Consider the following 22768-nt stretch of genomic DNA (forward strand, 5'->3'; position numbering starts at 1 on the left):
GTGTGTGGCTGCTGGGACTTGTTTTTCCTCTTTTATAGTGGTGCCCTCGGCTGCCCCCGCCTCCTGGGGACAGCGTCAGGTTCCCCAGGCACGCCGGGAGGCCAGCCGCAGCTGCCGAGGCTGGACGATCCCCGACAGGGCCCCCGGTCCTCCAGGGGGCCAGGTGCAGCATGCTGGCCAGGCCTGGCGTATCCCCCCACAGGCCCATGCCCGTGCCTCAGTCTCCCCCTGTGCCTGGTCCTCCCACTCTGCACGTCCCACCTCACCCCAGGGGAGCCAGTGTGTGGTGGTCAGAGCCAGCCATGCCCTCCTCCAGCCAGGCTCAGGCAGGCCCAGCGACATAGACCTACTGGACAAGCAGCTGAGCCTTTTCCCAGACAGGGTCCACGTCCAGGGAACGCAAAGGCACAAAGGGATTTATCGCTGGTCTCAAGTTCAAAGCAGAACTTCGATGAGAAGGGCTAAGGGGCCTGGGGGAGGTGGCAGCAGCTGGGGGCCAGGCCGACAGCAGGTGGGGGCTCCCCGGGGGTGGGGGTGGGAGGACCCAGACATAAAGGCATTCTCCTCTCCACTCGTGGGTACTTGGGTCCTGCCCCGCCCAGGGAAGCGGGGACAACAGACTGCCTCCTTGGCTGTCCATCTCAGCCAGCAGGGACCCCCAACTCACTGACCCTGTGTTGGATGCTGGAGACCAGAGGCCAGAGGAGGGATGACAGAGGCAAGGGGGGGACACTCGGGACCAGCAGCCATGTTCCACACCCAGCTCAGAAAGGAACGGAGAGCCACAAGGCCCAGGCACGGGAGAGGGAGGGCTCAGACTTGAACGCCCCGCATGGTCCAGCTCCGTCGCCCCCTCGGAGAAGCCTTCGCCCCACTGCCGTCACCTTCCACCTCCGTCCTCTGCTCTTTATCCCGACTCTGGATCCTGTCTGCCTCCCCCGATGCACACGGAAGCCCGAGCCCTTTCTCGGTCTGTAGCGTCCCGAGGGGCACCAGGCGCTCACTGCAAGCCGGCCTGCTCAGGGCAGGCTCTGATGTCCAAGTGAGAGCCGCAGGGCCGTCCCCTGCCCGTGGTCTTCCCTACTGTCCTTAGCCCTCCCCACCACGGTTCTCGGACAGAGAGAGCCCCTCCGTGTCCCGCCCCGTGCTGCATCTCACAGCCACTGCAGAAAAATTCGAAGACATGAGTCACTGCTGTTTTTAAGAAGCAAAGCGCCTCACCCAAACCTAATCCCAGTGTGTGCTGGGGTGAGCCTTCCAGGCCTGACGCTGCACATGTGTGCTGGGCCCCCACGGCTCACGTGTGGGGACCCTGATCCCCAGACAGCAGGGCTGGGGGCGGGGGTGTGGGTCACCAGGGCTCCTGACCGAGCTGCTGTCACTGTCACAGGAGTGGCTCTGTTGTCAGAGTGCATTTAGCCTCCTCTCAGTTTTTAAATTTGCAATTGGTATTTATTTGAAAAGCAGAGAGAACACACACACATACACACACACACACAGATCTTCCACGTGCTGGCTCATTCCTCCAGATGCCTGCAACAGCTGGGGCTGAGCCAGGCTGAAGCCAGGAGCCCAGAACTCGATCTGGGTCTCCCATGGGGGCGGCAGGAACCCAAGCACTTGGGCTGTCACCTGCTGCTTCCCAGGGTGCGTATGAGCAGAGAGCTAGAATTGGAAGCAGAGCCGGGACTCGAACCCAGGCTCTGTCATATGGGATGTAGGTGTCAGCTGCTGCACCCATCGCCTCCACTGGCCCTCTGCCTGCCGCCATGTCGCGACACAGCCCAGATGCCAGCATGTGCAGGACACGGCCACCGCCTGCCGGTTACCCAGCCGGCTGTACCGCCAGGGCAGTGGCACCACGCAGGCACAAGGACAAATGCTGGGTACTTAGCAAACACACAGAAGGGAGGAGATGCAGGCCGGCGCCGCGGCTCACTAGGCTAATCCTCCGCCTAGCGGCGCCGGCACACCGGGTTCTAGTCCCGGTCGGGGCGCTGGATTCTGTCCCGGTTGCCCTTCTTCCAGGCCAGCTCTCTGCTGTGGCCAGGGAGTGCAGTGGAGGATGGCCCAGGTGCTTGGGCCCTGCACCCCATGGGAGACCAGGAAAAGCACCTGGCTCCTGGCTCCTGCCATCGGATCAGCGCGGTGCGCTGGCCACAGTGCGCCGGCCGCGGCGGCCATTGGAGGGTGAACCAACGGCAAAGGAAGACCTTTCTCTCTGTCTCTCTCTCTCACTGTCCACTCTGCCTGTCAAAAAAAAAAAAAAAAAAAAAAAAAAAGAAGGGAGGAGATGCAAGCCCATGCCCTATTGGTGTGGTGGAGATCCATCAGGCTCTCTCCACCAGCAAGAACCTGCCTCCCAGACACCCTGGTCCCCCACTCCGACCCCTCCTGCTCACCAAGCAGACACGCTCTGTCTACTTCCCTCTCCACCCGTGTGTCCTGGGCAGGGTGGAGCTGGCAAAGGCTCACTCACTGGCTATCCGGGAGCAAAGCCCAACGAAGCCTTGCCTTGCGGTGTGAGTCGGTTTCCATGGGGTCAATTCCCCCACCACCACCACGGCCAAGTTCAAGTTGCCAACATTCTGCTGCTGGCCACGGCATTAAAAAGAAAACTACGTTTCCACCATTGAGAAAATAACCTCAGAAACTCAGACCTTGGGAAAGCTCAGGAGCAGCCAACAGCGGTGTTTTCCCGGGATCTCACTAGAGGCTAAGCAGGTTAAGCGCTACCGGGAATGCCCAACGTTGAAGGTCACGGCCTCAGTCTGCTTTGTGCTGCTGTACTAGGGAAGGCACCGACGCGAGAGGCTGGGAAGCCGCACCCCATGGCCCCGAGCCCCAGCGAGGGCCTCTGTGCCACATAAAGGCGTGATGGTGGGCAGGGCTGCCATCTGTGAGGCCGGCACCCCCTACCAGAGCGCCCGTTCGAGTCCCAGCCTCTCTGTCATTTTCAGTCTGGCTCCCTGCTGGGGGAGCGGCGGAAGGTGGCCCAGGGGCTCGGGCCCCTGCACCCACGGGGGAGACCCGGATGGAGTCGCAGGCACCTGGCTTCAGCAGGGCAAATCCCTGGCTCCTAGAGCCATTTGGGGAGTGGACCAGCAGACGGAAGATCTCTCCCTCCATCTCTGTGACTCTGCCTCTCAAATAATTTTTTTTTTTAATGGGGAAAGCAAAAAAGAACGTGGAGTTCAAGTGTCCCCACATCCAGCAAGGAAGATGCCCGGGCCTGGGACAAACAGGAACTGTTACCAAGGACCCAGGGGACAACTTGTCACAAACGGAGGAGTGCGATGACCTCTGCCCTCTGCCCTCTGCCCCTGTGACCTCCGAGACTGAAAACAAGTGTCCCATGCTAGAACCTGGTCCCCCGGGGAGGCGATGGCCTCCCTCGCTGTCCATGGAGCACCGCTCTGCAAGAGCAGGTGGAAAAAGCAACCCGCCGGCTCTCTCTTGGCTTAAGCAACAGCAGCTCCAACCAAGTCAAGGGCGCTCGACCCTACAGGACTTGTCAGGGCCTCTGCTGTGCAAGCCTGTGCCACGACTAAGGAGGGGCTGCAAACTAGGAGACCACGCAACGGAGCATCCAACCCAGACACCCCTGGGAGGGAGGCGAGCGCTCAGCCCACATAGCCAGAAACCAGGCCCGGCCCAGCGAAGCGCCAAGTGCAGGCTTTTCCAGCAATTTCTGCCCGGCGTCCAGACAGGCTCCAACCCCCTCACCCCACAGCCCTCCCTGGCTTCCCCCCAACCCCTGCCCTGCAGGGCTCCCTCCTGCTCCGGCTTGCACAGCCGCCTCCGCGGACAGGAACACGAGCCCCAGGAGGCGGGCCCACGTGGACGCCCCTGTCCACCCTCGAGGCCCGGGACTGCGCTGTGTCCTGGCCACAGCTGCCTTCCTCTCCCCGTGGCCACTCCTAAATGCCCTGCCCCCACCCCCAGCCCCCTCTCTCTCCCCACTAAATGTTCAGAGGCAGACATGACCACAGACTCAGGGAAGGAGTCTCCTTAGCAACCCTCAGAAGGTCCCCCGCACCCAAGCCTGCCCTCCCACAGCACCTGCTGGTAGGCCCCGCCCAGCTCACCTGGACCAAGGCAGGGCGGGGCCCCTCAGAATCTCACTGGGCCCCCCACGGACGCTGCCTCTACACTGTCACCCTGCACGCCGGGTGGACCCGAACCCAGGACTGCTCCGTTCAGCCCAGCCCAGCCCAGCCCCCTCCCTGAGTCACACAGGAACCTGGTAACCTTCTCCCACCAGGCAGACCTAGCGCAGGGACCCCGAGGGAACGGGGATGTGCAGCAGGGCTTACCCTGGAAAGCGCAGAGCCAGCTCCCCATGGAGGAGCCCACGGCATGGAGGCGGCCACAGGCACAGAGAAGGCTACTGGGCAGGCGCCGGCCCCCCGCCCCGGGTCGATAGAGCCGACGTCAGGAGCGTGAGGGAGGCCGCCCGTGCCCCCCCCCCCCCGCGCGCGCCCCCTCCCCCGCTGCCCGGCCGCGGAGCAGCTCAGCTTCCCCGTCCTCATACCATTAAAAAGTTTAGGATGTGGTTAGGGCGGGAGCCGGAGAAGCTGCCCTTGAAGGGAGGAAGTTGACCTTGGCCGCTTGTGGAGGAGGCGGGGGTCCCGGTCCTGCCCAGACGTGCACAGCACCCCCCTGCCTGTTACATGACATGGGGGTGCGATCGGAGGCCTATGGAGGCATCTGCGCATCCCGTGGTGGAGAGGGGCTGGGCCCAGGACTCCAGCCCAGTTCCACGGGCCCTCCAGGCTGGCACGCAGGTCTAGAGCACCCACAGGTGGGGACGGCCAGTGGACGAGGGATTATACTGTGGCAAACACCTGCCCCCTCCAACCTGAGTGGTTCCACAGCCCTGCCTGGGGGGCCTCCCAGACACACTAGCCTGGGTCCCCAGCATGAGGCGAGGCCGCAGAGGATTCTGGGGCAGGTGCAAGCAACCTGACCAGAACAGGAAGCCCTGGCCCTGTTCTACCTGCCGGGGGCACTGGCTGAGAGTGCAGAGCTGGGATTGGACTCAGCTCCCGGAGGCGGCCCCCTCCTGGGGGGTAGCAGGTGCCCTGAGCCAGCTGCAGAGCTGTGGAGCCCACTTAATATGAGTCGCAGCCGTGCCCCACCCCGGCCCCATGACCCCAGGCAGCACGGTGGGAAGGGTGCCTGCTGTGCCGGCTTGTTAATGAGGAGAAAGACAAGGAGACCTGGGTTGTGCCCCAGTGGGTGTCAAACCCTGTGCTGCCCAACGGGGACAGCCCCAGGGGATGACCACAGGGGAATGGAGGGGCAGGACAGAGGGGGCGTGACAGTGGCCCCAAGAGTCCCCACCCAGGGAAGGCGTGGGCCCACTGGGCACAGACCAATACAACCCGGGACAGTGTCACACCCTGCCTGACCCCACTGCAGGCTGCTCTGAGCCCCCTCCCCTCAGCAGCTCCCCATCCCCTGGAGGGCCTGGCTCCGGTGCTGGCCCCTGCCCACTGAGCCCACTTTGTAGTCCTGACACGTCCTCCTCGCCTGATGTTCCCCTAAGCGCTGCTGCCAGGCCAGTCCCTGCCCCTGGGCCCCGCCTCCCCAGCAGCCCAGGGGTTGCTCTGCCTCCTGCACTGGTTGTTCCGCCCAGGCCTCTGCACACCACCACGGGGCCCAGACCACCCTCCCGTCCACCTGCTCTGAGCACCTCCCCCTTCCACCAGGGACGGCCTCCTGCTGGGAGACTCCCTGGAACCCCCTCTCCCACAACACAGGGCGGGCAGCAGGGGCACCCGTCCAGGCCCGTCCCTTGCCAGACCCCCTGCCCGGATACTGAGCTCACACTTTGGGAGGCAGCCAGGGCGTCAATTCCCACAGCACATGCCAGCTCGCTCTGCCCACCACGGTGCCCTGGCGGCCCTCACACAGGCCAGTCTCTAGGGCGGAGCGGGGGGCGGGGCAGCCCTAGAGAGCAGGCAGGGGAGGGGGCTCCCACCTGCTCCTGCCCCTTCTCCAGAGTTTCCTGCCACTCAAGACCCCGGAGAGGGAACAAAGCTGCCCTGGGCAGCCGGGCTCTCTCCCTGTCCCTTGCTCCTGCCGCCATCCCCTCCCCCAGCCTAGGGTGTCTGGCTCTGACCCGCAGAGGCGACAGCGGCGGATGCCAGAGGGGGTGGGAGGACAGCGGCTACCCAGCAGCAGGCTTTTGCTGCCATGGTCCCCAGAGTGGGGCGTGGGGCGTGGCTCCACAATCAATCAGCCATTTGTGGGAGGAGGGGCACCTCCTCTCTCCGGAACAGCCCTCTGGGTTGCTGGGTCGGGAGCCTGGGAGGCGGGCCACCCAGCTCGAACCCTCATCCCAGAGCAGAGGGCCACTCACCTGGTGGCCCAGTCCCTGGGTAGGGGGGACAATGGGGCAAGCAGGCGTTTCTCATTCACTCATCTCCCTGAGGCCAGGTGAGGTTCAGAAAGGTTGGGTAACTCCCCCAGGGCCACACAGCAGGGGCAGGAAAGCCAGAATCCAGGCCTCTCTTGATCAGGGAGCAGATAAGGAGGAAAGAACCCAACAGGTACCCATGAGGTTCTCTCTCTGAAGGTCACCCCAGTCCTGAGGGTGGGCCTGGCTGGTGTCCTGCTCCAGGCTCTAGGCGCCTCCCACTGCAGTGAGCTCAGCCCACCTGGTGCCTTTGCCCAGGCTGGCCCCCCACTGCCTGCAGGTCTGCTTCCTCCTCTTCTTAGAACCTGCCACCATCTTCATGGGTGAGCGCATTCAGGCTTCTTCCAGGAAGTCTTCCCTGACTGCCACTCATGCTAGTGACAACTACTGCCGGCTTCCCCCAGCCTGGCAGTGAGCACAAACCGCCCGCCCACCACGACCTGCCCCTGCCGTCTCTCCCCACCTACCCCCTCCTCTCCATCCAGACTGGTCTCTCTCTCTCTCTCTTTTTTTAAAAAGATTTATTTATTTGAAAGGCAAATTTAGAGAGAGGTCTTCTATCTGCTGGTTCACTCCCCAATTGGCCACAACAACCGGAGCTGGGCTGATCCAAAGCCATAAGCCAGGGGCCAGGAGCTTCTTCCAGGTCTCCCACGCAGGTGCAGGGGCCCAAGCACTTGGGCCATCTTCTACTGCTTTCCCAGACCATAGCAGAGAGCTGGATCAGAAGCAGAGCAGCCAGGACTTGAACTGGAGCCCAGATGGGATGCCGGCACTACAGGCGGTGGCTTTACCTGCTACGCCACAGCGCCAGCCCCTCTCTTCTCCTTCTTAACAAACCAAAGCCGTTCCTGCCTCAGGGCCCTTGCACCACCTGCTGCCTCCACCTGGAACTTGCTCTCCCCCTGCCTGGCTTCTTCCCGTTACTTAGGAACGCCCCCCGCCCCCCGCAGGCCCTTCCCAAGAGGTCATCCCGGGCAGTGCCCATAGCCTCCCCCCGCTTCATGCGGCCTGGCTGGCCCTGCCAGAGCCAGGGTTTTGCCAGCTGCCTGTGCCCTCGGTTCCAAGGGGCCCAGGTTGTCCAGTCTCGCCTCTGTCCTTCCGCGGAACCAGGCCCGGGAAGCACGCATCTGCTGGCCGGTCTAATCAAAGCAAGGACTTGTGCCCAGAGATGTCCCTTACAGCGTTATTTATCAGCGGGAAAAATAAGACAGCATCACGGCTTTCACCGGCAGAGAGCAGGGAGGAAAACGTTTGCGCCTCTTGGTTTCAAGCCTGCCGGCACGAGCCCAAGCCTCTCACAGGCACTCGGCCTCTGCCATCAGACTGGGAATCCCACGGGGCTGGGACCACGGGCAGCATCGCCCAGAATGAGGGCCCCACGGCTGACAGCGTTGGGCAGAGCAGGCCTTTGATTTGTCTTTGTGAAATGAACAGAATGGTTCAGAGGCTGTGAAAGTGCCAGACGCATGAAGCTTTCCCGGCTACAACACGCGTGATTCCAGCAACTGGACAGCACAAAGCTGTCCTCCCCTGCATGTGCAGCATGACGGCAAATGGGCAAAGAACAGGTGTGGGGACAGTGGCCAACACGCCAGTCGGGTGGCCCTCCATCTCCCCAAGTTCCCCAGCCTTAGGCTCACCTAATCGGGGATCAAAAGCATTCGGGGGGGGGGCTGGCACTGTGGTGCAGTGGGTGAAGCCGCCACCTGCGGCGCCGGCATCCCACATGGACACCTGTTCGTGCGTAGCTGCTCCACCTCCGAGCCAGCTCTCTGCTGTGGCCTGGGAAAGCAGTGGAAGATGGCCCAAGTGCCTGGGCCCCTGCACCCACTTTAGCCTGGCCCAGCCCTGGCTGCTGCAGGCACCGTGGAGTGAACCAGCGGATGGAAGCTCTCTCACTCTCTCTGCCTTTCTGACAGATTTTCACCAAAAATGTTTTTTAAAAAGGATCAGGAAGCTTAACTTTAAAAAAGCAGTAAAGGTCGGGGACTCTGTGCAAATACTACACCGTCTCCTACAAGACCGGAGCCCTGGCCCCGGTCCCCGAGGGCCACATCCAGGGAATGGGACCAGGGGCCACAGCATCCCCGGTCGGCTTCCCCAGTACTCCACAGTGGCCAGCTGGTGCCCAATCAGCTCATAGCTTCCCAGCGGCCACGCGAGCCCCGCCTTCCGCCCACCAGCCACCCACCAGCAGGAGGACGGTGGGCAGGAGGTCAGACAAGGAAGGGTTCAAGGGCACAAGTGGCTCCACTGGCGCTGGCAGGGAACAAATGAGAAAGAGGTGGGCATGAGGCTCCCACAGGCTCGGTGACCAGGGACAGCCTCTGTGCACCCCGTTCCTCACTCCAGGGGGCCTGACAAGGGACCAGGGACGATGTGCACAGAGCCTGTTCTGTGGCTAAAGTTTCTCAAGGAATCACAGCGAGACATAAAGAAGGACTTCCAGGGATCCCTGGGGCTCCAAGCTGATCGCGGAGTGGCCTGGGGGCTCCTCCAGGTCACCCCAGCCCCACCGCAGCCTGGCCCGCACCCACCTCCCTGGGCCCCACGCACCTTCCTTGGAGCCAGTGGCTGTGGCCGCTGCTGTCACTGCCGCCGCCGCCGCTGCCCCCGAGGCCGACCCAGTGGACGTGCGGCCCACGGGGCTTGAGTGCTTCCCCCCGCGGCCGGGGGGCTTCAGACCGCTGGGCTTCTGCATGGTGGTGCCACTCAGAGGGTGGACAAGGGGTGGTGCAGGTCACCTCCTCCCCGCCATCCTGGCTCCCCTGTGGGCAGAGAACAGGAGAGACCGTGACGTCACCAGGTACATGGCTGGGCCTCCAGCACATCCTGATGCCGCCGCGGCACCCGCCGCGGGATCCTGGCGTCCCCTCCCCTGTGTCACCTCTTGTGGCTAAGGTTGCACGGCCGCTCCAGGCTGGTCCCAGGGACCCCCACCGACCCCAGCAGCCTCCAGGAGGAAGAACCTGCCCGTGCCTGGCCTTGCATGGAGGTCAAGGCCATTCTACAGTCGGGCATCCGAAGCTCACCCAAGTTCAGACACACACACACACACACACACACAGGAGTCTGGCCCCACACCACTTCCGTCCTCCCCTGCTCAGCCCTGGGGAAACATCGGGGAGACCTTGGCCTCTGGGGACAGCACCCGCTTGTTGCGGCTGACAGCATCTGCGGGGAGAAGCGAGGGCACCCGCCCTTGGGGGGAGGGGCAGAGAAGGGAGAACAGGAAGGGGCGGCCCAGTGACTCACCCAGCCTGCTGGTGGCTCGGAGGAAGAAGGGGCTGGTGACTCGGTGAGAAACTGGTCTGGGGCCACGCCGTGACACCAACAGGCCCCCTCTGGCCTGCCCCCCAACCGCCATTTAGCAAAGTCAACCCCGGCTGTGTTTCAGGGTTTCCATTTCAGCCGCCCAAGTTGAGGGTGAGGCCCCAACGGAAGGGGGCACAGTGCCAGGTAGGGCGGCTGGCAGCCCGGCTCAGGCGGGGCCCTGAGGGCGAGGCGGGCAGGCGGGCACCACCACCCCGCCCCCCCCCCCGCTACAGCTCCCCCTGGCCGCCCTCCCCAGGGCTGACCCCACTGCTGCCCACAGGGGCCTGGCAGCGCAGGTCCCGCCCACTCGCCCCAAGCGCTAGGCGTGGAGTCAGGATGGGGCCGTGGAGTGGCAAGGTCTGCACCAGGGAGCCCGGGGCAGGTCGGACTCAGCATGGCCATCACGGCAGGGGGAGGGGAGGGCATCCAGGGACCAGGACAGGCAGGGGTCTCCCAGGAGGGGACATGGCTCTCGGGGCTGACGAGGACAGACTTGGGGGTGCGATAGGACTGCTGTGACAGACAGGAAGCCAGGCTGAGGCCTGAACTGGGACAGGGAGGGGGTGGGGCTGAGGCTGCAGGAGCGGGCTGTCTGGGACATGCCAGGGGAGAGGCGACACTGAGGGGAGGGGAGCAGGAGGCAAAGGGGTGGGTGTAGCCCCTGGGGAGGACACCTGGGGGTTGGGGGAGGAGGGTAGAGGCCACAGGGCCCCCGCCTGAGGGTGACCTGACAACAGGTGGGGGCCAGGTGGGGCGGGGCGCCAGCTGCGGGGCTGGGAGCTGCCGGTGCTCCCCAGGAATCAGGACACGCAAATCCCGGGCGCCAGATCAGATGGGCACAGCGCCGAGAGGCCTGGCAGTGCCAGCTGTGGGAGGGGCCGCAGAACAATGGGTTGCTGAGGGCACAGATGCCAGGGTGCTCCGAGAGCCAGCTGCTCCCCAGCTGGGTGCTCACGGGTCCCCCAGGGTGGCGGCTGGGCTGCAGGAACAGGGCCTTCCTTCGTATCTGAAAGATTTTTCCAAGGATCTAAGGTGGGTCCTCACCTGGGCGTGGTGTAGGCCCCGCCCTGCCCCAGGAACCCGGTGTCACCCCAGTCCCACACCACGTAGCATTCAGCGGCAGGTGCGGCTGGACCCACGCTGGCACCTCACCCACTCCGGCTCCACTGCAGAGCCATGCAGCCCGGAAAGGAGTTCACTCTGTGTGCATCTGACTGTGGCTCAGGGAATCCGCAGCTCACCCCTCAGGTCCCGGATCCCCCCTGCCTCGGGCACAGGGAGGGCAGTGCTGGAAGGGGCCAGGGGCCCCTCCCTGAGAGTCCCCTGCCAGCTCTCAGATAGGAGCCAGAGCTCGGGGCCTCACACCAGCTACTCCTCAGGCCCAGGAGGGTCGGGGTGACGGCGCCTATCTGCCCCGAACCTCTGTTCTCCCGTGGTAGGCAGGGCCCTCAAAGCCCCACGCTCGCATGGCCACGGTCACCAGTGGGGATGTAAGGGAACCCCAAGAGGCACGGTGTGGGGATGGGGGCTGGCTGGGGACCTGCGTCACTCTGAGGGCACCCAGAGAGCGGGCAGCTGGGAACCAGTGTGGGGGAAGGGACGTGCCAGCCCAGGGCTCTAGGTCCACGTGGCTTCAAGGCAGGAAGAGGGCAGGAGGCGGGGAAGAAGGCAGCAGGCACAGGAGCACTGTGGGCTGGGCAGACATGTGCCAAGTGCCCCAGGCCACTCCCAGCTTCTCCGGTGCCTGTGGCTGGCACTGAGCCCAGGAGCCGGGGTGATGGATCCTCCCTGCCCGCAAGGTCATGGCCACAGGGTCCCATGCGTAAAGGAGGCGGCGGCATCTTCCTGGGTGACTGCAGGGTTCTGCACACACACACACCGCCCCACGCACAGCTGGCACGGCCCCGAGCCCTGGCAGCCACCTTCTTCCAGCCACGGCTCAAGTCACCCTTGGATCTACCTTTATTCCCATTTCACAGAGTGAGAAACTGAGGCCCAAAGCAGAGAAGGGAGTCCATCGGGGGCACAGAGCAAGTGGATCGGGCAGTGAGACTCAGCTGCCCGAACACAGCGTGGGGTGAAGGGGCCCTCCAGGCAAGAGTCAGGGGACCGGGCGACCGACCCACTCTCTTGCACCCCCGCCTCCTGGGCAGCTCCCCGCCACAGATCCAGGCCAGCGGCCTCTCCTCATGTCCCCTGCCCCAGCCTGGCCTCCAGAGCGTCCTCCCTGGGGTCAGACTCACACAGGCAACTACAGCCACGGACGATGATGCTGGGTCGACCAGTTAGCCGCAAAATCCAAACTCAGTCCCAATGTCCCCTGGCACGTTCAGTCTCACCAACGGCCTCCAGCATTGGATTTGGGGTCTTCCCCGGCCAGACACCAGCCAGCAATTCCACAGTGTCGGACACCAGCTGGCCATGCTCTAGTCCGGCTCCGCCCCAGTGAGGCACTCCAGCCCCACCCACCCTCCTACTTCAGCTGCCAATCACCAGCCCCGGGGTGGTCTTCCCTGAGCTTCTGACGAACCAGTTCGGGGAGATGAACCTGCCCAGGTGGCACACAGGTCTCAGGGGACCACGCTGCTGCGTCTACTCTGAAGATGCTCCATAAGACGCCAACGGAGAGGCACACAGGCCTAAGACAGGAGTCAGGAGCTTCTTCCAGGTCTCCCATGTGGGCGCAGGGGCCCAAGCACTTGGACCGTCTTCCACTGCTTTCCCAGGCCACAGCAGAGAGCTGGATCAGAAGTGGAGCAGCCGGGACACGAACCAGCGCCCATATGGGATGCCGGTGCTGCAGGCAGTGGCTTAAGCTGCCGTGCCACCATGCCAGCCCCCCTAAGTGTCCCATCAACACCTATGCTGAACACCAGCTCCAACCACCTTATCTCCTGGTTACACTCTCTGCAACCTTTCAGAAGCACCCTGCAGCCTCGTAGTGCACCCACCTGCTTCCCGAGGTCAGCGCCAGCACCCCGTCTCCCTCCTGCACACGCACCACCCCATGCACAGGTGCTCAGGGTGGGAGGCCAGGCCCACTGCAGTCCAAGACTGGCCCCGGACCAGCAGCAGGGACCTGGCTTAAGGAAGGGCCAGGGATGAGCCAGCCAGCAGGTCGGGGCACTGTCCCTACCTCGGTAGGGTGCCCCAGCACTGGGGAGTCGGGGGAGGGGCACACAGCGCTCCGTGGCCTGTCACTCACGGGCCCAAGCGCCAGCTGTTTCTTGTGTTGCTTCCAGAAAGACAACACCACCCTGGGCATCAAACTCTGGCTGAGTGCCAGCAACCCCCACTCCCCCCGTCGTAGCCCCAGGTCATGGCATGACCATGCCCGCTACCTAAAACGCCCTTGCTCTCGCGAAGGGCAGCTTAACCGGGACAGGTCTCCGCACGGCTTGTTCGCTCCGGGCACTCAGTACCTAGGACAGCGCCCGGCACAGCTGCAGCTTGGAAAGACCTGGCTGACGGATGAGCTGAGAGGCCCGGGCTCTGCTGCCTGCAACCTTCAGGTCGACCTGGACGCCCGCTCATCGCCTGTCGCCGCACCCCCTGGCCTGTCTCGGGAGATCTCAGGGAAGGGCAGAGGAGAGAGCTGAACGTTCCGAGTGACTCACATCCTGCTGGAAACCCTGGCCTGGAGCACACGAGGCACGGAGCGCGGCTCCGCAGGGGTGCGTCCGACCCAGGGAGGCGCAGAGTGGTGAGCTCCCCGTCACTGGGGGGAATCTAGCGGAGCCCGCAGCCTCCTCCTGGAGGGGGGTCCTTGCTCTAGGGGCAGTGCAGAAGCAACCCCCCGGGACCCAGGCACGAGCTTACACTGGCACCGACTCCAGGGCAAGGGGGTGGAGCTCTGGACCCCTGGGAGGGGGCGTGAGCACGAGAAGCAAGCTGGGGACAAGTGCTGGCTTTTGCTATTCTTGCCCGCCACACGGCCGTGACAAGGTGCCCAGGTCGCTGAGTCTGCCGACACCGCTGCCCGCCCAGGGCCGCCCCCACCTCGGGGCAGCTGTCATCACTGCCGACAGCACAGCCTAACAGCAGCCCCAGGCCCAGAAGAACGAGTCTGCTGTGAGTAGGGGACACACAGGGGCAGCAGGTGCAGGAGAGGAGCCAGCGGCCCCCCTGGGTGTCCCTGGCGGGGTCCAGAGCTAGATGCGGCCTTGTCTTCCACGGGGCCGTGGGCACCTAACATTCATCCGGCTCCAGGCGCCGGTCGGAGCACACAGGCATAAACATCACTCGTCTAATCTTCAAAGTGGCACTACGCAAGTACTTGTATGACCTCTGTGTTGCCAAGGGGCGGGGGAAACCGAGGCTCGGGGCCTTCGTCCAGGGCTATACAACGAATCTACAGCACAGCAGGGACTCGAACGCAGGTCCTCTAGCCAAGGGGTGTGTGTGTGGCTTTGAGCGGCTTCTGTGGACTCGTTCTCGGGAAAGCTCCCAGGGTGGGGGACGAGGGTGGCAACTCCAGCAGAGGCCAGGGCCACCCACGGCCCTGGGGGCCAAGGTCGTGGTGTACAGCACCCCTGCCTGCTGCTCCCCACCCCCACCCCACCAGCCAGGCACCCTCCCCGCTCCTGCACCTGCCTTGCAGCCGCCCTGAATTGGTTGTTTCTGAAGGCATTCCGGCCCCCCTCCGCCCCGTCCCACCCCGGCTGCCACCTCCAACCCCTCGCTCAGCCACAGGCCTTCTCCTCCCTCCTCCTGGCAAAGATCCATGGGACTCAGGGACTCCACCCGCTGTCCAGGGCCCGGTGGGTGCAGCTGAGCTATGCACCTCCCTGGCTGTGGGGGCTTCTCTGGGCAAGCACCAGCCCTGAAGCCACCAGACCCTTTGTGGAGGGCCCAGCTGGGCAGCAAGGACCCCCACCCCCACCCAGAAAGGGGACCAGAAGACTGAAGTCAGCTGCCCGCCAGGCCTCTCTACCCCTGCTTTATCGATGACTGTCACCACACGGTCACCCCTCCCTGCGGTGGCTGTCCCACCCCGGTGCATCGTTGTCTACAGCACAGCCACTGTGGCTACCCTCCGGCGCCGATCCAGCTGCTAGAAGGCTCCAGGTCTGACTGCCTCCACCGCATGGGTGGAACTCCCTCCCCCCGCCCCGGTGTCACTGGCTGCCCTGGGCTGCCCCCTGCCCCAATATTCTCATCGATGTGTAATCTTGTTATTCTGTGCTTGTCTCAGCAAACGACCCCGCGTCCTCTGGGGTCAGACGAAGCACACAGACCCCTCCGATGTCTTCCTCCCTCGTCCCTCTGTGCTCCCCCCCCACAGTCTGAAAGAAGCGGAGTGGAGCCAGGGAATGGGTGAATTGAATGAACGAACAGATCTGTAAAGAATAGCTCACATGACAAAGGCAGCAGCCTCCGTTACACAGGGAACAGTCTACGTTGTAGAGAGTACAGCCTGTGTTATACAGGGAACAGTCTACGTTGTAGAGGGCACAGCCTGTGTTATACAGGAAACAGTGCAGGTTGTAGAGAGTACAGCCTGTGTTATACAGGGAACAGTCTACGTTGTAGAGGGCACAGCCTGTGTTATACAGGAAACAGTGCAGGTTGTAGAGGGAACAGTCTGTGTTATACAGGGAACAGTCTACATTGTAGAGTACAGCCTGTGTTATACAGGGAACAGTCTACATTGTAGAGGCACAGCCTGTGTTATACAGGGAACAGTCTACATTGTAGAGAGTACAGCCTGTGTTATGCAGGGAACAGTCTACATTGTAGAGAGTACAGCCTGTGTTATACAGGGAACAGTCTACATTGTAGAGAGTACAGCCTGTGTTATGCAGGGAACAGTCTACATTGTAGAGGGCACAGCCTGTGTTATACAGGAAACAGTCTACATTGTAGAGAGTACAGCCTGTGTTATGCAGAAAACAGTCTACATTGTAGAGGTCACAGCCTGTGTTATACAGGGAACAGTCTACGTTGTAGAGGGCACAGCCTGTGTTATACAGGGAACAGTCTACATTGTAGAGAGTACAGCCTGTGTTATACAGGGAACAGTCTACATTGTAGAGGCACAGCCTGTGTTATACAGGGAACAGTCTACATTGTAGAGAGTACAGCCTGTGTTATGCAGGGAACAGTCTACATTGTAGAGGGCACAGCCTGTGTTATACAGGGAACAGTCTACATTGTAGAGGGCACAGCGTGTGTTATACAGGAAACAGTCTACATTGTAGAGAGTACAGCCTGTGTTATGCAGAAAACAGTCTACATTGTAGAGAGTACAGCCTGTGTTATACAGGGAACAGTCTACGTTGTAGAGGGCACAGCCTGTGTTATACAGGGAACAGTCTACATTGTAGAGGCACAGCCTGTGTTATACTGGAACAGTCTACATTGTAGAGAGTACAGCCTGTGTTATACAGGGAACAGTCTACATTGTAGAGGTCACAGCCTGTGTTATACAGGGAACAGTCTACATTGTAGAGAGCACAGCCTGTGTTATACAGGGAACAGTCTACGTTGTAGAGGGCACAGCCTGTGTTATGCAGAAAACAGTCTACATTGTAGAGGCACAGCCTGTGTTATACAGGGAACAGTCTACATTGTAGAGGTCACAGCCTGTGTTATACAGGGAACAGTCTACATTGTAGAGAGTACAGCCTGTGTTATACAGGGAACAGTCTACATTGTAGAGGTCACAGCCTGTGTTATACAGGGAACAGTCTACATTGTAGAGAGCACAGCCTGTGTTATACAGGGAACAGTCTACATTGTAGAGGCACAGCCTGTGTTATACAGGGAACAGTCTACATTGTAGAGGGCACAGCAATGTTATACAGGGAACAGTCTACATTGTAGAGGCACAGCCTGTGTTATACAGGGAACAGTCTACATTGTAGAGAGTACAGCCTGTGTTATGCAGGGAACAGTCTACATTGTAGAGGGCACAGCAATGTTATACAGGGAACAGTCTACATTGTAGAGAGTACAGCCTGTGTTATACAGGGAACAGTCTACGTTGTAGAGGGCACAGCCTGTGTTATACAGGGAACAGTCTACATTGTAGAGAGTACAGCCTGTGTTATACAGGGAACAGTCTACATTGTAGAGGTCACAGCCTGTGTTATACAGGGAACAGTCTACATTGTAGAGGCACAGCCTGTGTTATACAGGGAACAGTCTACATTGTAGAGGGCACAGCAATGTTATACAGGGAACAGTCTACATCGTAGAGGCACAGCCTGTGTTATACAGGGAACAGTCTACATTATAGAGAGTACAGCCTGTGTTATACAGGGAACAGTCTACATTGTAGAGGCACAGCCTGTGTTACACAGGGAACAGTCTACGTTGTAGAGGGCACAGCCTGTGTTATACAGGGAACAGTCTACATTGTAGAGGGCACAGCCTGTGTTATACAGGGAACAGTCTACATTGTAGAGGCACAGCCTGTGTTATACAGGGAACAGTCTACATTGTAGAGAGTACAGCCTGTGTTATACAGGGAACAGTCTACGTTGTAGAGGGAACAGCCTGTGTTATACAGGGAACAGTCTACATTGTAGAGGCACAGCCTGTGTTATACAGGGAACAGTCTACGTTGTAGAGGGCACAGCCTGTGTTACACAGGGAGCAGTCTACATTGTAGAGGCACAGCCTGTGTTAAATGGGGAACAGTCTACATTGTAGAGGACACAGCCTGTGTTATACAGGAAATAGTGTAGGTTGTAGAGGGCACAGCCTGTGTTAAACAGGGAACAGTCTATGTTGCAGAGGGCACAGCCTGTGTTATACAGGGAACAGTCTATGTTGCAGAGGTCACAGCCTAGGCTGAGGTATAAGGATGCAAGGTGAAAAAAGATCCCAGATGGCCAGTGCTACGGCTCACGAGACTAATCCTCCGCCTGCAGCGCCAGCACACTGGGTTCTAGTCCCGGTCGGGGCGCTGGATTCTGTCCCAGTTGCCCCTCTTCCAGGCCAGCTCTCTGCTGTGGCCCGGGAGTGCAGTGGAGGATGGCCCAAGTGCTTGGGCCCTGCACCACATGGGAGACCAGGAGGAAGCACCTGGCTCCTGGCTTCAGATCGGTGCAGCACGCTGGCCGTAGTGGACATTTAGGGGGTGAACCAATGGAAGGAAGACCTTTCTCTCTCTCTCTAACTCTGCCTGTCAAAAAAAAAAAAAAGTCCCAAATGCCAAACGCCACTCCCCCTCAAGGGGGGCCACCCACCCCCTCCCATGGCCTGGTGGGGACTGTGGGCCCTCTGCTGAGCCCCACCAGAGGCTCCGCCCCCTGGTATCCAGTCTACCTCACTTTCTCCCACAGCCTCAGGAAAGCCCGTATTTCTACTCCCCAGGGCACGCCCCCAGGCCACCCCTCTTGTCCAGGGCCCAGAGACTCCCAGAATGCTCCGGCTCCAAGGCGTTGGCCCAGCACAGCCCTGTTTGCTGCTGCCTCCGTGGGTTCCTCAGGATGGGGGCTGCTGTCTTCCCTCTCGGCAAAGGCTCCAGGGAGCTCCACGCAGCCCAGAAGGGAAATGGGCCGGGCCGGGCTGCAGAAAGAGCACATCAGCCAGGGGCCATCTATGGGGGAGGTTGGAAACCCAGGCGCTCCCCCATGAGCCTGCCCTTCCCTGCTCAGGAGGCCCAAGGCTGTAAAGCCATCGCCTGCAATGCCGGCATCCCCATACAGATGCTGGTTCAAGTCCCGGCTGCTCCGCTTCCAATCCAGCTCCCTGCTAGTGCACTTGGGAAAGCAGTGAAAGATGGCCAAGTGCTTGGGTCCCTGTACCCACGTGGGAGACCTGGAAGAAGCTCTGGATCTAGGCTTTAGCCTGGCCCAGCCCTGGCCATTGTGGCCATCTGGGGAGGGAACCAGCGGGTAGAAGATCTCTCTCTAGTTCTCCCTCTCTAACTCTGAGTTTCAAATAAATCTTTAAAAAGTGGTCCAAAAGGTAGAAAAGGGAAATGAATCCAGGGCAGGTGCCTCGGGCCCAGGCTAGAGCAGCAGATGAGGCCCCAGCCATGGGGCTGGACAGCCGGATGCATGGACAGGGTCCTGGGTGGCGGGCGTGCTAATGACAACCACCTGCTTCCGCTTCCGCAGGGGAACAGCTCATTGACACTGGGAGGCATGTTCTCTGAGCTCATGGGTTTTTGTTACTGTTCCTGCTGCTCCGACCCAGGCCAGGCAGCTTAGAGGCAAGGGAGAGGGGGGTGGGGGGCAGTGCTGGGGCAACCAGCGGATCCCCAGGGTCCAGGTTCCGAAGGGAGCGAGCCTCTGCCTGCACCTGCTCTCTACATCCCAAAACCTGCAGCACCAGCGCACTCCTAGCAAACCCGCCTGCAAAGGCCGGAGACCCCGGTGCCCAGCTCGGGTAACTGACCAGGGCCCCGCCTGCCCGGCACACACCCTCCATCCTCCAACCGCTGGCACCAGCTGTGCCCAGCACGGTCTACCACCGCCAGCCATGCAGACCATGGGGCCTGCCCGCACCCGCTGGGCAGATGGAGGTGGCACCCCCCCAGGCTCTCTCTGGCACCCAGAGATGGAGCGGAGCCCCGCTGGGCCAGGCTGCGTTCACCAGCCAGAGTGTGCCAGCCAGAAGGGAGAGGTGAGGCCAAGAAAAAGACCGCAGTCCAGCCAGAGGGAGACGGGGGAGAGGGCTGCCCGCCAGCTCTGTCTACTGCCCGAGTGCCCGGTTCCCTCCTCTTAACTCCCCTGTCGCTTAACCTAACTGTAGGCGGCTCCTGTTCAGTCCAACAAAATAATCCCAAAGCCACAGGACCCGAAGGTGTCGTGGTCTACGGAGGATACCAGGGGTGGCTGGTCTGGCTCTGGTTGGCATGGGATGGAAGGCGTGGCCAATGGGGGCGGGTACGTGTCAGGATTCTGTACCCGAGCGAGCCAGCAGGGCAGGCTGTCTGAAGAAAGGCACACGTGCACACGAGGTCAAATGAACTCCGGACACAGGGAGACTGCCGTGGTGGCAGGGTGGGGAGTGTGGCTTCCAGACACACAGTAGGCACTTCACAAATGCACAGAGGACAAACAGAGCAAGATCTGTGCCCCACATCGTCCCCATCTGCAAAAGCGCTGACAAGGTTATTAAAATATCCCCAAAGGAACGTTCGCGTTTAAAGTCAGAGCCGCTACTGGCACACGGTGAGCGCTCAAAATTCTTTGTCCCAAGAATGAACCCTGCTCAGGGCTCAGCAGCACAGGTAGCATGGCGAGGAGGCCAGGAGGGGACTGGGGGCGGCACAGTGGGCTGGGCTGGCCTGCCAGGTGGGCAGCAGGGGCGGCTGGGGCTGTGGGCATTGTGGCTGCCCCTCCTTCATAGGAGGCAGGACCTGGGAGGCGGCAGCCGCACCAGGCCCAAGGCAGGACTCACGGGGAGCCAGACAGGACAGAGAGAGACTACAGGGCCACTGGATATGGCAGCCCCAATGCTTTTGGGCCTCCTGCTTTCTCCCGGGGTTCACCACTCTCTCAACAACCCTAAAACACAGACACCACACCGATCGCAATTCACAGGTGTCACCTGCAGCCGCGCGACACCCCACCGCCCAAGCACTCAGCCGGTGCTGGGAAAGGATTCCTGACTCTCTGGGCTTCGGGCTCTGGGTGCGGAACTCCAGGCATCCCCTGGGCTTCCCAGGGACACACAGGGCTGTGCAGAGGCTCACCCCAGGCCTCCCCCACCTCACCCGTCCTGGCGCCTGTACCCCAACCTCACTCCCCAAGGCATCCCGTACTCAGGTGCACCTGCTGCACCGTGTAGGTGGGTCTCCACCTGGGGAGGCAGGAAAGCCAGCACCACCCCTTCACACAAGGGGACCTGCCCCCACCTCACACCCCCTGCCCTGTCACCCACTTCCTTTGCTGCCCAGGGCTCACCCCTCCCTTCTGGCCTGACACCCTTTGCCCGGGGGGCACATCCCAACAGCGAACTTCCGCCCGGTGCTCGGCACCCCCAGCTGATGGGCTGTGCTCCACTGGGGGAACCCCGCTCTCGGCTCCTGTGCACCTGCCAGCCAGGCGACAGCGGCAGCTGGATGAATGAAGGGCTCTGGTTGTTTACGCTGACAAATGGGGGGGGGGGCTCCCACGTGGTGCTCCCTGCGCCCAGCCCCACCCCACCTCCACCCGCGCCCCTCATCCCGGGACTCATGCAGAAGAGACAGGCGGGGGTCTCCGAGGTCGGGGCGCGGGGGTCACGAGGCTGCGTGTGACTGCCCCCTCCCCAAGGTGCCCCCTATGCCTGCCCTTCCCGGGGAGGGGCTGGGGCCTGCGTGGCAGTGCCCAGCGGGCACCCGCCCGGCCCCGCCTGAAGGGTCCGAGCAGGCGGCGCCCTGGAGGCCCAGCCCGGTGTCCTGGGCCGCTGCCGCCGCCCCTCCCCGGGGCGAGGACAGAAAATGCTGCCTCACCCGCCTCCAGCGCCAGCCCCGGGTTGGGGCGCGCGCAAGGCGGGGGATAGTGGTCCCCAGCTCCCCAGGCGCCTCCTGGACCCCGCACCGCCGCCAAGTTTCGCCAAAGGGCAGCGGCCAGGCGACCCCAGGCGGCGGGCTGGGGGCCTCCGCGTGCCCCGGGACGCGCCGGCTGGAGGGGGGAGGGGGCTGCAGGGCCGCGCCCACCGGGCCGCGCCCCCCCTCCGCCCCCAGCACAGAGGCTGGACCCCAATCCCGGACCGCGCAGGCGACGCCTTCGGCACGCGGCCCCGGCCCCTGCCCCTGGGAAGTTGGGGGTGCCCCGGGACGCTGCTGCCCACGCCCACCCACCCGCGCCGCCCCGGCCTTTGTTGCCCGCGCGGGCCCCGCCGGTCGCTCCTACCTTCGCCCCTGCAGCCCCCCGCGGAGCCCCGCGGCTTCGGCCCCCCGCCCGGCCAGGAGGGGGACGAGGATGCTGCGGCCGCTCCCGGAGCCGCGCTGCCCGCCGAGGTCGCCGCCGCCGCTCCAGGCGCCCGGGCCCGGAGCCCGGAGCCCCGAAGGCGGGAGCGCGGAGCGAGGGCCCCGGCCGAGCCGAGCGAGCCGAGCGCCGGCGGAGCGAGCGGCCCGGCGCCGGGAGGGAACAAAAGGGGCCGGCGCTCGGGCGGGCGCGGGAGGGCGGGGCCTGGCGCGGCGGGGCGGGGGGGGGGAAACGGGCGCGCGCGCGGGCGGCCCCACGGTTCTCAGGCCCCGGCGCCGCGCGGGACGGGGGCGGGCGGGCGGAAAAGGCGTTTTTGGCGGGAGGGTGCTCCGGTCCGCGCACATCCGCCTGGGCGCTGGCCCAAGCCGGAGAGAAAAGTGCACCTTTCGAGCTAGGCTGTGCTTACCAGGAGGTCCCAGACAGTGGGGAGATGAAGGAAGATCCTGGAGTTTCCCGGAGGAGGTGACGTTTGGGGCCGAGCAGAAAAAATGAAGAGAAGCAGGCAGGGTGGCCTGGGTGGCAGCGTCACCCCTTGAGGCCAGAGTGCGTGGGGATCCGCGACGTGGTTGTCATGGGCCAGGATTCAGACGATCCTGGACGGCGTCTGGCCCGCGCGGCGTGGGAGCCAGCTGCGGGGTCTCCTCCTGGCTGGACAGGCAGTAACCCCAAAGGCCCAGGCTGCCTCGGTGTCCCGGATAAGGCTTGGCCCTTGCGGATTGTTCCCCCAGCAGCCCCCTTCCCCTGCGTGGAGGCTGCGGCCTGCACCGGGAGGCTCCCGGTCCAGGTAGCTGTTCAGTAACGGCTGAATGAATGAAGGAATGAAGGAATGACGCCCCCCACTGCCGGGTGTCCATCGCCTTTGAGAACTGAGTTGCCTTGCTCTTTGCAGCTCCAGTGCCCCATCTGTAGCACTGGGAAGTGTTTCCATGAACCGGTGGGGGGCCCACCCTCAGGAGTTCCCCATCGGGTGGGAACAGCCACCCTTGGAGACCAGCAGGGCAGGAGGTGCCGGCCCAGGGAGGCTCAACTGCGAGGGGTCGCATGTGGGAAGGGTGGTGCTGCGGAACCAGGGAGCCGAGTGCCCTGTGTGGCTGGGACGGACAGCCTGGGTGCCAGGAGACGGACAGGACCCCACTCCTAGCACAGTGGCAAG

The 22768-nt window shown here is 62.6% G+C and overlaps 1 protein-coding gene across 4 annotated transcripts in view; it reads right to left on the bottom strand.

Annotated features, from left to right (window-relative positions):
* Positions 1-21784, bottom strand: part of CLIP2 (CAP-Gly domain containing linker protein 2) — a 56534-nt gene extending 34750 nt beyond the window's left edge. For all 4 annotated transcript variants that reach the window (XM_051835427.2, XM_051835426.2, XM_070064520.1 and 1 more), the window contains exons 1-2: positions 21541-21784; positions 8984-9195 (exon numbers count right to left, since the gene is read on the bottom strand). In XM_051835427.2, the coding sequence (XP_051691387.1) occupies positions 8984-9128 (145 nt within the window). In that variant the 5' untranslated portion in view covers positions 9129-9195; positions 21541-21784. The remainder of the gene's footprint in view (positions 1-8983; positions 9196-21540) is intronic.
* Between the last annotated feature and the right edge of the window lie 984 nt (positions 21785-22768).

Source organism: Oryctolagus cuniculus, chromosome 19 (assembly GCF_964237555.1).
Source record: "Oryctolagus cuniculus chromosome 19, mOryCun1.1, whole genome shotgun sequence".
NCBI classification, from domain to species: Eukaryota; Metazoa; Chordata; class Mammalia; order Lagomorpha; family Leporidae; genus Oryctolagus; species Oryctolagus cuniculus.